The sequence below is a fragment of the Lissotriton helveticus genome, chromosome 8 (genome assembly GCF_964261635.1).
Source record: "Lissotriton helveticus chromosome 8, aLisHel1.1, whole genome shotgun sequence".
NCBI lineage: Eukaryota > Metazoa > Chordata > Amphibia > Caudata > Salamandridae > Lissotriton > Lissotriton helveticus.
In genome coordinates this window covers 143,778,858-143,797,472 of record NC_136069.1, presented here as the reverse complement: position 1 = coordinate 143,797,472, position 18,615 = coordinate 143,778,858, and the positions used below count along the sequence as shown (strand labels likewise).

General features: G+C 43.3%; 1 protein-coding gene across 1 annotated transcript in view; it reads right to left on the bottom strand.

Annotated features, from left to right (window-relative positions):
* Window positions 1-202: 202 nt before the first annotated feature.
* The window catches only part of LOC144772434 (apovitellenin-1-like), a 39,765-nt gene continuing 21,352 nt past the window's right edge, over window positions 203-18,615 (bottom strand). The window contains exons 3-4 of the mRNA XM_078656753.1: window positions 10,307-10,466; window positions 203-671 (exon numbers count right to left, since the gene is read on the bottom strand). Coding sequence (XP_078512879.1) covers window positions 524-671; window positions 10,307-10,466 — 308 coding nt within the window. The 3' untranslated portion in view covers window positions 203-523. The remainder of the gene's footprint in view (window positions 672-10,306; window positions 10,467-18,615) is intronic.

Below are 18,615 nucleotides of genomic sequence, written 5' to 3'. Positions count from 1 at the left end.
TGTAATGTGCTTTCTCTTTATTGCTTTTCTGGTTACCTAGTATGGCCAAACCTGTTATTTTCCCACTCTGCATTGTATTTCTACTTACCTATGAAGTGATCTTTTGCCCTTGTGGCTAGGGTTGTGTTATATATGCACTAAACATAATGAATAAATAAATAAATATAAGGTACGTCAATTTCAAGATTCATAGAGAGGTAAAAACATTTGTATCATTTTTATTTAATGGCTTATTTTCTGTGAACTTTAATATTTTCACTTTTTATTAATGTTTGGATAGTGCATAGAAGCCTCATATGGCAGAGGTGTGCACTGCAATCATCAATCAGCAACATTAACAAGTTTATCAGCTTTCGCTTGTCAGCCTCTGTGAAGGCCTGTGCCAGATGTTCTGAGCATTCACTTTCTGTGCTTGGATTGTGTAAAGCTAGGCCATCTATGCCTGTGGAATGGCAAAGGACTTGAGCCCTCTTTGGTGACTAGGACGAAAAAACAACGCTTGGGAAGGGTCACTAGGTAAATTCTACTGCGCCTCCTGCTGCAACTCCTTATGATGCTGGTGCTTCTTCTTCTTCTTCTTCTGCTCATCCTTCTCCATCTCCTTAGCTATTTCTTTATCAACTTCTGATAGAAAACTCATGACGGGTTTGGCCAGGTCATTCAGCTCAGATCTGGAAAAGAGTCAGTAGTTAGAGTCGGCATGAAGCTAGAGGCTTATGAGCAGATTTATGTTTTCATGCCACGCAGTACACAAAATTTGCCCTGCTGTGCTGTGTGAAAGGGAGAAAGCAGAACAGCACCAAAGCTATTAAGGTCTGATGCTATTTCTCTTGTGCCCTGCAACGTCGCACTTAAGGCTGTTGCAGGGATTCTGCACATACACAGAACTATGCGAAGGAATACAGGACCTTGGTGTATAGAGGCTAAGCCTTCCTACCGCCTCAGTACACACAATCCCAGGACCGACTAGCTATAGTGTCTCACTCGCTGTCCTAAAAAATCACGGAGATGCAAATGATTACACACCCCAGAACACAACACGCCCAACTCTCTCAGGAATCGCAGTTACAAGACGTATCCTTTTGCTTACTCACTCGTGCTTGTCCACAATAAGAATTGACTGAGACACTGTTACAGTTTAAAATGTTTATTTTAACTATTGTGCTCTATAATGCAGTATAGGAGCCACTTCCAGCAGGAAAACACAGAAACCTAAAACAGGTAGCATCGTAGCAAGTCCATGTATTATAAAGGGAAATGTCAGCGTATATAGACAGTGGATAAAGGGCTATAAAGCCTAACCACCCTACACTTGGTAGGAAGAAGTTTTATTAAATAATAAAAATATAAATGGGTTTTGCCAGCAGACCCAATACCTTTGTGACTAGATGGTATATCTACATCATAGGAACAGCATGTCTCTTCTCCCTGGAAGGGTCCCTCTCCAAGTGCCTGTTCACCAAACATGCATTCCCATAATATCAAAGCACAAGTCTTCAGCAGCCACAGCTTTGCTAGCGTGTTTTGTCTAGGTCCTAGGGACTGACCAGAACAGAATAACAAAGGGCAGTATTTATCGACCTTGCTCACCGTCTTCAGACTAAATCCCAGGAACAGACAGAGAATGCACAAAGTAGACGGTTCTCATGTGAAAGTTACAAACAGAGTCTTGCAAAAATAAAGTCATGTAGTAACATGTGCAAATGCAGCATCATGGCAGCAGAGCTCATGCTAACTTAGCAATGTCGACGATGTCCCTATCGGCCATATGACATGGCTACTTTGCGCCAACGCACACACCCTTGCACCATAGTAGAGGGATGTCACTTGACACTTTCAATCCAGTAACTGGCTTCTAGAGACGGACTGGATTATAGGGCAATCAGGCAGTGCACGATGTGCTGGTCTGACAGATCAGTGTGAGGGCTGGTTTTTAAGGTCGAGCCTAGCAGAAGGCCGCATGCACTGCGCGCTCTGCGAGACTGCTGTAGTAGAGTATGGGAGAGAAGCCGCGCCCACTCATTGTATTTCGTAAATGCAAAACATGTTGGCCCTAAGTTACTATTCATAGGTAGTTATTTGTTGGAAACTGTCGTTGCACCGTTTTTAAGCTTAAACAGATATTCAATAAAGTTTTGTCTCTCTCACTGCTCAATTTTAATTCACTAGTTATCATCACTTCGCACTGCACTTATCATTCCCACATAACCTGTTCGCTCAGATCTGTAGGGTCATATATAGCATGTTATATCGCTAAACGTTGAACCACATAAAAACAGCTGTGAGCTCCCCTTCCCCTTTGGAAGGGTTGCAGCCCTTGGTGACAATAGTGTGTTATTAGGAGGAGACCCAGATGATGAAGCGTATGACGAATGGTGAGTGATGGGAATCTGTCCTATTTAAAGTAATTTTTTTCATAATCTATTAAGAGGTGTATAGGTCGCAAGGCCTTTCTTATAATCTAATACACATCATAGTAGTTGGTTGTTCAATTAGACCCGTGGATAGTGTGGTTTGTATATAGTATATGAATGGGGAATATATCCACGCTAGGTCTTTAAACGTTCCCTTGGACCCCTTTTCTAAGTGATTGTGTATCTGTACATAAGCCACCTGACAGGTTGATTTTAAAAGCCTGTTTATTAACAACAACATCACCATCACAGCCAATACCACCACCACCAATACCACCACCAATGCCACCACCACCAATACCACTACCTTCAATACCACCACCACCAATACCACCACCACCACCACTATCAATACCACCAACAATACCACCACCATAACCACCAACACCACCACCAATACCACCACCACCATCAATACCACTACCTCCACCACCACCAGTAATACCACCACCAATACCAATACTACCACCAACAACAAACATACCACCACCAATACAACCACCTCCACAAATAACACCACCGATCCAATACCATCAACAATCCAATCCAACCACCACCACTAATACCCACACCACCTCCAATACCACCACCACCAATACCAATATCCCCACCACCAACTAGAAAGCTAAAAAACTTGTAAAGACATGGTAGACTGCATGGATGCCAGCAATGTTTGTTTTATTATGAGGAAATCAGCAGTAAAAACCGGCCTTCCAGACCATAAAACAGACACAGAAAAAGAACAAGCATTTACAATGCAGTAGGTCTCGCATTTGCGAGAGTTTAAGCTTTTAGTAATTTTAAATGACAATTCCTTTTATTTATGTTTTAAAACCCAAAATATAAATAAAAGACATTGTCATTTACAATGCCAATAGCTCAAACTTGCGTGAATGCGAGACCTATTGCATTGCAAATGTCTTTTTCTGTGTCCGATTTAAGGTCTGGAGGGCCATTTTTTACTGCTGATTTCCCTGATAATAAAAAAAAGCTTTGCTGGCATCCATGCAGTCTACCATGTCTTTACAAGATTTTTTAGCTTACTATTTCAGTAATGGGAGCGCTGTAGTTTGGTGCCCAGGCCAATTTTCTGCCCCAGTCTGACCCTGCTGGTGCTGAATGCTGAGTGCGGCTTCTGAGAGTAGGAAGATACACAGTCAAGTGGGTACGTAATATGCTTCACGCCTGCCAATGAGGGGTCAGAATAATCCTGAGTGACAGCAGGGAACACCTCCACCTCCCTTCCTCCACCCACCCACCCACCCCACCACCAGCCAGTTACCTGGAGCTTGAAGTCCACTCAAAAAGTTCTAGGGCATTTTGCTTTGGAGAGTAGGGAACAGATGAAGTTTACTTCACCTCGAGAAAAGTTGAAAAAAATTGTCTGTCTTTGCATAGGGGGAAGACTATGAATTCTCACATAAAGTGTACATTAAGCGTGCACTATTACTTTATTTGAAAATTCCACATATCCACCGCTCCATGGACCTCCATGGACCTCATTCACAAGAAACTGACGCATCAGTTTCCTTGCACCAGCGTCAAATGCTCTTGCGCTGTATTTACAATACATGGTCCATGGAGCACAGATTAACAGACATGCCAGAAATTCTGACCCATATGTTGGCGCAAAAGTGACAAATTGCTGGAGTTGGTTGTAAAACCGACACAACTCAAGCAATGCGTCAGGACACATAGATGAGTCCCATTGTAAAAGCCCTGCTTCAATCCTTACGCCGGGTCTGAGCAGAAGCAGGGATTTTTTGACGCAGTCAGGTCGCAGGGTGATGCAGTGAAAGGTTGTAAATTTCAGTGTGCCACTTTCATGCGGCTTTTGCATGGAACGCCTACCATGCGTACAATACACCTGGTGTAGGACTCTAGAAACTCATGCATTTGAAATAAAGCGTCAGTTTGTAGATATGGCGCAATGTGGCACACTGATTGCACTGCATCAAAAAAGTGATGCAGCAATTGGCGCAAGTGGCTTGCAAATAAGCCCCCATGTTTCTGTGTTGAGCTATCTGCCTTCCTTGAGCGAACTTATGGAGTTATCAAGAAAGCAGATTCAAAGCAAGAAAATGCAAGGATTGATTATGTGCCTATGCTCATCATTATGATCAATTAATACTGCAATGAGAATGCATTCAGTGCGTCCTCTGGGACTTGCAAGGAGCAGTGGGTGGTAGTAATGGGGCTTTTACCATTCCTCAAAACTCACATTTGAATATAGAAATGTTTTTTTACTGCAGCTCTGGTAGCAGATCATTGAATGACTACCAACTGCTAAGGAAAATAGGTAATTGTTTACAAAGTCCAGGGTGGACAGCTTCTCTTATTTGAGGCATAGCTGTGCATTTCTTACAGTGCCTTTTCAGCAATGCAACCAGAATAGCAAGGACAGGAGTATGATGTCTCTTAATTCTATTTGGCTGTGACTTCAAATATAGATGTGTGCACAAAGTTGCTTAGTCCAAAGAAACCATGATGGAGAAAAGCTGTGGCATAGAAATTTCTTACCAGACTAGCATTGGCAAGCTAATAGGGCTCACCTGTACCTGAAAATAATGTAAAAAAAAGAGCGCTATTACGTTGCCAATACGTCCTATTATAGGCGCGGGACAAAACAGATGCACCTGGCTACATAATGAGGCACACTAAAGTCTACAAAAAAGTGATGGATGGAATGCTTATATTAATCTCAGTCACTGGTGATTACTCTAAGCTACATCTCAATTCATTGATATTTTGCACACCAGGCAACCACAGTTACGACCTAGCTATAAGCAAATCAGTCCTGACCCTGCTCCCGTGGGAACAGTCCCAGCCAAACTGCGAGGCCCATGATATCTATTGGCTTTGGCAATTACTTTTAGCCATGCTGTACAGCACTGGAGCTACTATGCCGCATGGCTGATAATAATGTGAAAAAAAGCAGGATGATGTGGCGTCGGATCATTTTTTTTCTTTATATGTATCACTCCGAGATGCCCGAAATGTGCTTATTTGATATAGCGCTAATGCATATTTTAGTATTTAGCGCTAATGTACTTTTTAAATAAATAAATAAACAAACAGGAGAGTAGGTTGAAAGTGGGGCGCAGGCAGGGACAAGGAAACACAGAAGAAGAAGGGAGATAAGGATTGGGGTGGGGGCAGAACAGACCAGCAAGAGACAGCAATCAGGAAGCACACTGGACCAGCGTAATTTTAACTCCATCCTTACACGTCAGAGATACTCAGGGGCAGATTTACAATAACTGGTGCATCCCTGCATATCAGCAGGGATGCATGCGCCAGTTATTTTGCGTGAGGGCAGACACCTCTTGCGCCACCATGGATGCACCACATTTACAATGCGGCGCACCATGGGGCAAGAATAGACAGATGCGTGACGCATCTGATGCCGGAAAGGTGACGCATTGCTGGAGTTGCGTCGCAAGCGCGACACAGCTCCAGCAAGGCTCGGGGTGCCCCTATGCCTAACTTGCTGCGCCAATCCTTACGCTTGCTTCAATCAGGCGCAGGGTATTCACGCAGCATGGCCGTAAAAGTGACTGAGTGAAATCTTGTAGATTTCACTCAGCCACTTTTAGGAGGCGTTCCTGGACCGGAATGCCCCACCCTGCGCCAGAACGCCCACATGTGTCGCAGGGCTTTACAACGTGACGCATCTCCCTAGATGCGTCACGTTGTAAATACCCGGCAGCATGGCGCTGGCTTTGCACCGCCGCTGCATCACAAAAGTGACGCAACGGCGGCATAAATGTGGCATACGGGGCTTGTAAATCTGCCCCGCAATATTAACCTGCACTTAGCACTATCCACTCTGTGTGCCTTAACTTTCTTAATATGCAGTGAAGTATTCACTTGTACTGTTGTGACGGTTTCACTGTAGAACATTAGACATTCATAAATGTGTGCATATTGTCATTTAACCTAACCATGAAGAAATATTGTTCTCACACATATTTACATTTATGATTCAAGTTATGCTACATTTATTTGAAAGTTCATTGTTCATGATTCATTTAGTTAAGCACATCTATATTACTGTAGGTATTTTTAAGCTATACATGCACATATATTCATGTAACCAAAGTGCACAATCTAGTGTTTAACCAAGCTAATTCAACTAGGCCTGAATTTCGAAACATATTTTTCTGCTTGCCTTGCACGTTCTCTCCTCTTCAGGCATTATTTCAAGACTTCATTAGTTAGAAAATGGAGAATAGTCTATTAGCGATAGAGAGGACTGAGAAGAAAATATTGGCAGAGTTGTGGTAAGCTAACGGACAGAAGAAGCATCCTATTCATCAATAAATCAATCAACTTATTTGTATAGCACAGCTAATCACCAGTGAGGGTCTCCAGGTTCTAGGTTGCAGGGCTCAGTTGAAAAGTTAGGTCTCGAGTCTCTTCCTGAACTACGCCAGTGAGGGTGATGCCCGGAGGTGGAGGGGAAGGATGTTCCAGGACTAGGCAGTGAGGTAGGAGAAGGAACGGCCTCAGATGCTGCTTTGGTGGATTCTCAGTATCTGTGCAAGGGTGGTGGTGGCTGAACGAAGGTGTCTGGGTAGTTGGTGTAAGTTCAAGCGGTGGTTGATGTACGCTGGTCCTAGGTAGTGGATGGCTTTGCAGGCATGTGTCAGTATCTTAAATTGGCCTGTTTCTGAGTGGGGAGCCAGTGGAGGTTCCTGAGGTGTGGGGTGATGTGGGTCAGTTGGGCAGGTTGAGGATGAGTCTAGCCGCTGAGTTCTGTAACATGTGTAGTCTCTTCATGAGTTAAACATTGGTGTACTACCCAAGGTCGTGTGAATGTACAGGTTTTATGGGATGAGAAAAGTTGAAGATATTGCAACTGTGCCAGTGAAGTGCAACACCATTGGTCCTTTGAGGGGTGGTGAGACTGTGGGACTGATGAAGTATATGTGTGTTTTACTTAGTGCTTAGTAGTCTTCTGTTAGGTGTTGTAGAAGGAGCAATCCTGTGGACTTTGAGAGGTACATACCTCTCTGCGTCCCTTTATTCTTGCATAACTGTGGCTTTGTGCTAACACTTATTTTCCCGTTTAGAAGAGTTCTAATTGAGTTTTCACAATGCTGACACCTTCCTGCCTTTCTAAATTCCCCGTAGCCCTTTCCCTTTTAAAACCATCCTTATTTAGACTTAGTGCCAGATTAGATGGTTTTAGAATCTATTCATGTCTTGGAGGGAGGAGCGTAGTAAATGGAGAATCCTCCAAGTCTATATTCTTGGTGTCTGTATTGTTTTGTCTGTCATTACTTTATGTGTCAAGACGGAATCTGCTTCAACTGCTTGATTTGCTGGTCGTGTTTCTTTACATTTACAGCATGTTCTTGATTTTTACAACTATTGGATTGATTACTAATTTGTAATAAACCCACTTAACTTTAGATTTCAATCCTAGTTCTTATTGTGTGGCCAAATGAGTCTGATGTTGCATTACGACATTTTGTATGCATGCCAAGACAGACTCACCTGGCTACATAATGAGGCACACTAAAGTATACAAAACAGTGATGATGGATGGAAGGCTTCTATTGATTTCAGTCACTGGTGATTACTCGAGGCTATATCCCAATCCATTGTTATTTTGCACACCATGACACCTCAGTTAGGACCCAGATATATGAAAGTCAGTCCTGACCCTGCTCCAGTGGGAACAGTCCAGGCCAAACTGCCAGGTCTATGAGATCTATTCGCTTTGGCAATACCTTTATAGCCATGCTGTACAGCAGTGTAGCTATTGTGCAGCATGGATGATAACAAAGTAAAAAAAGGCACTATGATGTGGCCTTTGGGTCATTTTCTTCTTTATATCTACCGATTCGAGGTGGATTAGTACAGAAAAAGTTGCCTGAAATGTGCTTATTTTAACATAGTGCTAATGCGTTTTGTTTTATGTAGCGCTAACGCACTTTAAAAAAAAAAAAAAACGGGAGTGGGTTGAGAGTGAGAAGAGCAGGCAAAGGACAAAGAAACACAGAAGAAGGGCAGGGGAGATGGATTGGGGTGAGGGCAGAACGGAGAAGCAAGAGGTAGCAATGGGGAAGCACACCGACAACGGAAAGTGGGGGGTGGGAAGCACTCAAGCGATGAAGGATGGGGTTAGGAAGTACATGGACAACAGAGGGGGGAAGCACACAGATAACATAGGGTAGGAATGGGGAAGCATACGGACAACAGAGGAAGGGCAGAGAGGAGGAAGCATACAAACAATGGATGGGGGAAGGGATGGTGGTGCAAACAGACAACAGAGCATGGCAGGTGGGGAAGCACACAGACAACAGAGGGTAGGGATGGGGAAGCATACGGACAACAGAGGAAGGGCAGAGAGGAGGAAGCATACAAACAATGGATGGGGGAAGGGATGGTGGTGCAAACAGACAACAGAGCATGGAAGGTGGGGAAGCACACAGACAACAGAGGGTAGGGATGGGGAAGCATACGGACAACAGAGGAAGGGCAGAGAGGAGGAAGCATACAAACAATGGATGGGGGAAGGGATGGTGGTGCAAACAGACAACAGAGCATGGCAGGTGGGGAAGCACACAGACAACAGAGGGTAGGGATGGGGAAGCATACGGACAACAGAGGAAGGGCAGAGAGGAGGAAGCATACAAACAATGGATGGGGGAAGGGATGGTGGTGCAAACAGACAACAGAGCATGGCAGGTGGGGAAGCACACAGACAACTGAGGCTAGGGATGGGGAAGCATACGGACAACAGACGAAGGGCAGAGAGGAGGAAGCATGCAAACAATGGATGGGGGAAGGGATGGTGGTGCAAACAGACAACAGAGCATGGCAGGTGGGGAAGCACACAGACAACAGAGGGTAGGGATGGGGAAGCATACGGACAACAGAGGAAGGGCAGAGAGGAGGAAGCATACAAACAATGGATGGGGGAAGGGATGGTGGTGCAAACAGACAACAGGGCATGGCAGGTGGGGAAGCACACAGACAATGGACGGTGGGTGGAGAAGTAGGATTAGCAACAGAAGGTGGGCAGGTTGGGAGCAAGCAAGAATGGTAACTGAGGAAAGATACGCCAAGAAGCACAAGGTTGAAAAAGTGGAACAGGAAGTAGACATGGGAGATGGCAGGACAACGCATGCACTCTCGTGAAATGCTCAACCAAAAACAAAAAAGGAGTGCCTGAAAAGGGAGCAGTGGGCTGACAGAATTAATGGGTCCTTATGCCAGGATAGGAACATACACAAGAAGAGGAAATAAAGCCCATGGAAGCTGATGAATAAGAAGTAAGCAAATGAGATTGATAGTAAACCCAACCAGTGGTAAGCAATAGGTGGGCTCTCAGCACACGGTAGGGTAACAATATGCAACAGTTAGCGAAAGACATGAATACTCTACAGAGAAAGATTGTTCCAAACGAAGTGCATTTTAGTCGAAAACTTTCATGGGATTAAGAATAATAGAGAGGGTAAAATGGAAAGGCAAAGGTTATGGTTTTTAGTACAGGTCAGGCATGGAAAGAATGTTACGGTTGGCTTTTACACTCAATATGGTAGGGTTCAGAGTTAATGGTAGAGTCTAGTTTTAATGTAAGGAGAGGTCAAAAAGGGTGTGTGAAACACATATTCGGTGTAAAGCAGTTAATTGCAGCAGTTCTGTAGTTGGCATCCGCTTTAGATGTGTAGGCTGTTTCTCCGCTGCACTTTCTCATGTAGGTATTATTCAGTAAAGGTGTTCATTGCAATGGGAGTGTCATAGCTTGGGCGCACACATTGTGACTAAGCAAAGTGAAACAAGTATCTTATAGCTCTACTAAGTACACCACATAACACACATTTTAAAGTATTCAGGCACAATGAAGTATGAAGGTTGCAGTTTTTTCCATACTTTACCTTAATTTTTCAATGTAATAGGAGTGACCGATTTCCTCAATCATTTTTGCCATTGTTGGGGCGAAGCTTTTAAAATAGTCATTAATACAGGCTGCTATGTTGTCTGGGAAGGGGTAAGGCAAGTTTTTACTTTCGTCGGAAATGGCCCTCGCATCCACTTCTGCAGAACGGGAATACAAGTAAGAGGAGGTAGGGTGAGAAGCAATGTAGGTAGTTACAGAGAGAAAAAACAGAAAGCAATGAACAGAACAGAAAGAGTGAGAAAGGAGAAGGTGATAGAGGCCAGGAAGTAAACATTTGTTATTGAGAGTGAGAGGAAAAGAAATCGCCCAAAATGCTGTTTCATCTGATTAAACTTTAATCCAATAACACTCCCATTCAATCGCCATTCCTGTCCAGTCCACAACCAAACTGTGAGGACTTTGCCTCCTTCTTCCTTGAAAAGTCTAACAAGATTGAATCTGATCTAAGGTCTGCCCTGATCGATCTATCATTCCTACCAGCCTCCCACCTGCTCCCCCAGTCCCATCTTGCAGTATGTCATGCCCCTACAAACAGTGCTTATTGGAGTCAATTTTCAACCTTCAACGATACATCAATTCTCAACATTCTTTCTACCCTGAAACCCTCAAATCACTTCAACGGTCCCCTTCCCTCCAAGTTCTTTAAAGAGATGATAAAGGTCCCAAGATCGTTATTGCCTTCCTGCTTCAAGGTGAGATCTGCTTAAAGTCTGGTCAGGTTTTGCATATTCTCAAAAAACCTTTGGCTGTCCAGAGGACCTCAATAACTTCCAACCAATTACAAACATCCCAACTCTGGCAAAGCTCCTTGAGAAATGTGTTCATGTACAACTGTGTAATCACATTGAGGAATTCCAGCTTCTTAATCAATTCCAATCAGGCTTCTGTCAGGGTGACAGCACCGAAACAGCCATCGCTCATATAGTCGATGGCACGCTCACAATGCTAGATAGGAACAAATCCTGCCTATTAATCCTACTCGACCTCCCATCTGCTTTTGACAATCTCCTGAGCCTTCTGGACCATAGGATGGGGCTCTCTGGCTCAGTACTAAAATGGGGTTGCCTCGTTTCTCTGTAACAGAACACAAACTCTCCCCAATTCCAGTCCTTGCACTTTGGGGGTTCCCCAGGGGTCCTCTCTCTCACACACACTTTCCTCTTACTGAAATCCTCAAAGCATCTAACATCCAGTATCACATGTATGTGGATGGCACCCAGTTGTACATGAAAATCTCTTCTCCTGATCATATCAAGGATCTCAACGGAACCCTGCACACAGTGCTTAATTTTTTGCGGTGGTTTCCGGTGCTGAGCACCGGCACTTATTTCACAGGGCCGGGACAACAAATGCCTTTACCTGCGGTTGGTATCCTGATAACGGTTAAAAATAAATATAACTAGGTGGGTGACTGCCTGACCGCTGGCGGGGTAGAATTACTGTTTAAACTTGTGTGATTGGAATACCAGGGAAGTCCTCTGGTGGTAGTGGTAAAGGAGTCAAACTAACATTAATGACTGGTATGGGCAGAAAGAAAGAACATGTTGCTCAAAATGAAGACCTGTGATATGCAGACCTGACGGAGTGCAACACAACTGACTGTGCCTTTTACTGGATTCATTAAAGGTGAGGGAGAGTGTATAGGACTGGAAGCTTATGGAACAGTTGTAAGCCTCGACAATGTTCGATGTCAGGGATGTAAAGTGCACCCCGCAGCCCACACACTGTGGGGGTGAGGGGCAGTAGGTGGTGAGCCTTGTAATCCTGAGGGGGGCCCTTCGGGTTGTGTGTGGTAGTTGTTGCAAGACTGTCTGACACTGCATCTTTAACTGACAGTGCTGTGTGCAGTAGACGGGTGCCAAGCTGCTGAAAGACAAAGTAAATAAAACAAAAAAATGCATATTGATCGAAATGGGAGGATGTTCCATCAGCCAGGGGCATAAGAGAGGACCCAGTGAGCTTGTGGAACTCCCAGGTCCACTCATACTGAAGTGGGCCCCTGAGCTACTACTGATGTGAGTGTGGGGGGCCCTATTTGCATATCTTGCAGGGGTGGAAGCTCATGTTTTGTAACAACACTGCCTTTATCCACTGAGCTGGACCATCCTGTCACTGTGCTAATATTAAGAGTTACAAGGATGGTCAGTCAGTAGCAGAGGAAACACCCACGTTCTCGAAGCCCAACTAGGGCTAAATAAATAACGTTTATAAGAGAAACAGGGCTCTTGCTGCGGGCTGTAGGATAGGATTTCATGGGCAATGGGAGACGCCTCTGAGGTGGGGGTGGGCACTAGTACTTATTTTTCCTCATCACACTTTGACCAAGAACAAAAGAGAGAAAGCACAAAAGGGAGAAAGGAAGACGAAAAGAAAGAATGAAATACAGTGACAAAGGGATAAAGCAGAGATGACAAAGAATGTGCAGGAGTAAGGTAGAGGGACAAGGAGTGTCTGGTGTTGGGTTAAAGATGCATGAAGGGCGCTCAAGCCCACCCAGCCTTTGTTTTTGGCACCACAAACCTTCTGCAGTGCTGGCGGTAGCTTCTGAGGAAAACTTTGAGCCCCGCGGTTATTATTTCACAAATTAAGAACTGCCTGCACAAAACCCCAAACTGGCTAACCTCCAACCATCTCAAACCTAACATCCTCAAAACTGAATTCCTCTTTATCTCCCTGCCCAAGCAAGCCCCCATCTTGGCGAAACATCTATCCTCTCTCAACTGCACATCACAAATCATAGGCTCTATGAGATCTCTGTGAATAGTGCTGGATAAGAACTTGAACATGCAGGATCACATAAGCGCATCTACCAAAGGAGCAAACGTCCAATTGAGCATCCTAAGGAAATTAAAACCCTTCCTTCCCCCCCGCTGACTTCAAGTCCGCTATCTCCGGATCTGAATTCTCTAAATTGGTTACCCTTCGAGGCAAGGATACAATTGCCTGCATGACCCATACAGCCCTTCATTTCAACACTCCTCTATACCTTGCAAAAAAGCTAGATCTTTCGGGCTCCAGTACCCTGTTGCTTAAGCCCAATTCTTTTGAAAAAAAATGAAAACTTATAATCGGTCCTTCTCTTTATTGCCCCAAGAATCTGGAACTCCCTGTCTACAGAAACGAGACTGAATCCATCAACAGTGTCCTTCAGAAAGGTGAAAGCTTTTCTGATGAGTACTTTTCTGAATTAGAATTTTAGCCACGGCCTATTGTCATGTCAGTCTAGCTCTCACATGTCCTCCTAGCCCAACGGTCTGCTCTCCACCTCATCTATTGTACCGACGACTCTTCCTGCTGTATTCGACATTTGTTTTCTTTTGCCTACCTTGTCATGCTATTCTGCTTACGTAAGATATCTTGTATTGTTGCTATACTGTTTCCCTCCACTATTATGAGTTTAGGTACCTGTTTTTATCTTGTCTAGTCTTGCTGTTTTTCCGCAATTGTCTCCCCTTACATGTGTCACAATTCTCTGTTAAGCCCTTTGATACCCTCTAGGGTCACGCTCGTGCCATACAAAGTTTTTAATGAAATAAACAGAGAAAATGTTGCAGAGTCAAAGAGAGAGGGAGAGAAGGAAAGAGAAACTTTCAGAGGGTTATGGTGAGAGGAAGAAAAGATTGTAGAAAGAAGAATGGAAAACAGAAAGTAAAAGGAAGAGAAAAATGAGAGTGAGGGGAAACGTGTGAGATGAAGAATGTGAGAGGTTCCCCAAAAACATATGAAAATATGTGTACTGTGGCTGGCATACTCCAGTAACTTAGATATACAGTTGATGCTTTTGCTCTCTATACTTCCTTACAACAACTTTAATGCACCTTTGGTTTATACTACTTGTAATTGCTTTGTGATCCTGGTTTGTTCATGGCTATCAAATAAAGAATATGAGGGGCATAAAGGGAAAGAGAGAGAATGTGCGACAAAGGGAGAGTGAGAAACAAAGTGAGTAAAGGAAAACAGGGCATGTGACAGTGAGACTGCAAGGAACAAAAAGAGATTTAGAAAGATGAGAGAGTATATGACAGAGAGAGAGTTGGGGATGAAGAAAACACTTGAATGAGATGGAATGGGACACACAGAAAAGAGAAAGATATAGAGAATGAGATAGGGATGAAAAGCGAGTTAAAGAATGACAGGTGAAGAGAGAGAGATAGATACAAAGAGGGAATTGTGAAGAAAAAGAGACAGTGATAACATGGTCAGTATGATTTAGAAATGATCATGAGTGTCATAAATAAAAACCTTCTTTATTGCAGATAAACAGGTCATTTCACAATTTACAGTTGGGAAATATGGCAGTAAAATATGACTTTGTGAGTGCTGTTATGAGGTAAAGATCGGGGAAATAGAGTACACTTACATCAAGGTCCTTCTTCTTCAATTACACAATCCACTTCATTTCATCTATGCAAATCTCCACAACTTTGTGTGAGAAAAACAAAACATTGGGGCACATTTATCAAGGCTTTGTGCCGGTGAAAAAGTCACAAACAGTGATGCAAACCAGTGCAAAGTCTTGATAAACTATTTACTTTCCAGGGTAAAAAATGTTTTTGTGCTCACAGGTTGATGAAGGTAACACAAATAGTCACTGGGCATTACTTTATATGAAGAAGTGTTCCATGAGTGGGACATGGGTGTTCCCATGCTCCAACCCTCAGGTGTTTGACACACAGCTCTGCCTACGAACACTGGTGACTGTGATGTGTTGTGTTCATGTACTCAGTAAGATGGTTCATTCTCTCCCCCTTTGTGCCCCCCTCCCTGGCCCTTTTCAATTCTTATCGATGGGGCCAGTGAAATGATCTCCCCACCTAATGTTTCTGTCATGACCATAGACATTACAACTATTATGCACGCCACGTGGAAAGACAGCCTGGAAAAATACATCACCATTTCTCTTCTCAAATAATTTGTTCGTAATGGGTGGCCCAATAGAATGAGTGAAATTGTTTGGAATTGGTGGCCCAACAGAATGAATGAATTACGTGAAGTTAATAAGCTATTCTGGGAAGTCAGAACTGAGCTTTCTTTAAAAGATGACGTAATATTGAGAGACTTGGTACATGAAGTCTCACTAAGGCTAGAGTGAGTGCTGCCTATTGGTTCTCAAACATGGATTTGATGTTGGAGTATAAAGTAAGAGACTGCTATGCTTGTGGGTTGAGTGATGAATTTGAATCCATTCAAAATCCTGCTTCATCCCCAGTGGTGGTCCAATTTAAACCGCGGGACAATGTAGGTTTGGACATAATTGGACCAATATACAGACACAATGTTGTAAAAAAATATCATATTTGTTTTAGTGCATTATTACTTTCAGTATGTCACATACAAAATGGTGAGCAATATTACTACCAGGGATTTGTTTAAATGTTTGTCTTAGTTTTGGCATTTCTAGCACATTAATAAAGGATACTGGTAATCAATTTACCTCTGACTCCATGAAAGATTTCCTGAAAAACATGTCTAAATGTCACCAGAGAACAGCATTATATTGCCCAAGGGCTAATGGGTTGGTGGGAAGGGTCGATAAGTTGATGAAGGAATGTATCCAACTAGCTAATGCCTCTCACAATTCTGTTGAAAATCTTTATGGGACATGTTATGGTCATATCATATCACGCCCAGTTCTGTTACTGATATTTCTCCAATTATTTCCATCACGAGGAAGGGAACCAGGTATGAAATTGACTCCTAACTGGCTAAATGGTGGTGATCCAATTTGTTTACAACATAACATTGTTAATGAGAGAATTAAGGGACTTCAGAACAAATATAAGTATAGTTTAGATATTGATCATGTCACTTCTCAGTGCGCACTCCTGGCGACATACTTGATGCGTCAAATTTAATGTATGACGCATCATGTCGCAAGGAGTTACAGATACGTCAGTATTTCTGACGTATCTGTAAGCGCAAAAGTGACGCATTGCTGGAGTGTGACGCAACTCCAACAATGCGTCCTTTCACATGGGGCAGGCCCCATGTGAAAGGGCTTGCGTCAGTCTTACGCCTGCTGTGAGGCAGGCGCAAGATTTTGACGCAACAGCGTCCTAAAAGTGACGCAGTGAAATCTCATAGATTTCACTGCGTCACTTCTACGAAGCTTTTTGCGGGAGAACGCCCCCCACTGCATACATTATACCTGACGCAGGTATAATGTAGCGCAGGGGTTTACAAAGTGACGCATCTGCTTAGATGCGTCACTTTGTAAATAGTGCGCAACAGGAGGCATGTTTTACGCCGCCGATGCGTCACAAAAAGTGACGCATCGGAAGCGCAAAACTGACGCAAGGCCTCATAAATGAGGCCCCATGAATAGAACAAACTGGAATATTGAAAACCCTTGAGCCAGGAAGAATCCAGGATTGCTCAAAGACTTTATTGAATTTAGAATACTTTGTCCTTAAATGTTGTCTTTATACTTTGATAGGATATCTAATTCAATTTTGTATCTCCATTATCAAATTCGATTTTTAGACCTCTTTGTTTTATTTACTGAGACTGCATTCTTTCTTCTTATTGCATAACTATCCGATTGTACCTTTACCTGTATATTACGTTTTCACCCTTCTAATTCTTCCTCTTCCATTTATTGCAGGGAGATGTGTTGTATTGATGTATTGAGTAAGATGGATCATTCTCCTCCTCTTTGTGCCTGCCTCCTTTACCCTCTTCAATGATTTACCCCTTTGGGAGTGCAATTCAAATTTTGGTGACTGGATTATTTTTGGGAGTTTCATTCGAATGTTGGCGATATGATTATTGCTGACACTGGAGTGGAGCTATACGACACTAATAAATTGAGTTATCTCTTCTAATATGTCTTTGGACTTATGAATATCATGACGCAAATGTGTGTGTATGGTGCTAGGAAGCCTGAAAGTGTGGCAGTGCTTGGGAAGAGAGGAGTGGCACACTGTCCTTCTCTCTCTCTCTCTCATGCAATGCAGTGTAGCAGCTATGGTTGCTGGGCTGCATCGAGTCACTTATTCGTAAATCTGCCTCTGTTGCCTTGTAGTTTTTGAAAACTGAAGAAGCTCATATAGCTTTACTGAGGTAGAAAGGGAGCTTGGGGCCTCAATGCACTGCTGCCACTTTACCTGCTGCAGTGTTGCAAGTTGTGTCCCTGTGAGTGGCTCAGACTGTGTGAAGCAAGCAAGTATTAAAAAAAAGAAATTTGGAGTGCTGGGGCCCATCACGTTCCTTGACCTTGGTGTTACTGCACTTGTTGCAATAATGATTGCAATAAATACCAAAGGAGCGAGTGGAGGGTTGGTGTCTTAAACAAACACGTAGGGTGGATTCGGCCTCCCCTTACAATTATTTATAAACAAAAAGATCCACCCATGAGGAATTGCGATGGAGGACAATGGTCATGTGTGTTTCCTACATCCGTAAAGAGGAAGAAGGTGCACCAGAAACACAGTCAATGAACTTCAAATGTAACCAAGTAATTGTTATCCTTTATTGTAGTTGTTGTTAAAATTGGACATCAGCCAACACGTTTCGTTCCGAATGGAAACTTGTCAGGGCTAGAATATAGTAATCCCAATCCAATCATTCTACGTACATGGGTCAATAATTCCCAAGATCAGAACACAGGTCAATAGGGTCAGCTAATTATAGAAGTATTCGACTTGTCAAATGTTTATTCATCCAGGCTAGGTGCCCCAAAGTATTGGCCCAAGTTGCAATTCTTAAAAAGTCCCACAATCATTATTTTATTTTATTTTATTTTATTTTTGGGGTTTTATAAAGCGCCTGAATCACCCGGGGGCATCTCCGCGCTACCTAGTCCTTTTTCTTTTTTTCTGAAAGCGAGAGTTAGGGTACCAGAGTAAGTTTAGCGGTAGAGGAAGGCTTTAAGATGTTTCCTGAAAGTCAAATATGAAGGAGACTTTCGCAGTTCTTCCGGCAGGGAGTTCCAGTATTTTGGGCCTACATACGAGAAGGCTTTTCCTCCCAAGCGATTACGGTAGATACGTGGGATCGCTAGTAGGGATTTACTGTTTGATCTCAGATTGCAGACTGATGTCAATCTGCAGATTTTGTTTTGGAGATATTTTGGGCCAGTCTCCCTCATAGCTTTAAAGACCAAGCAGCAGGTCTTGAAAAAAGCTCTTTTCTTCACCGGCAGCTAGTGCAATTCCTTTAGTAAAGGGAGTGAGGGGGTACCTGGTGGGCGGTTCAAGACCATCCTTGCTGCCGTATTTTGGATCACTTGAAGCTTTGCTAGCTGTGTAGATCCTACTTCCGCCAGCAGTGCATTCCCGTATTCAA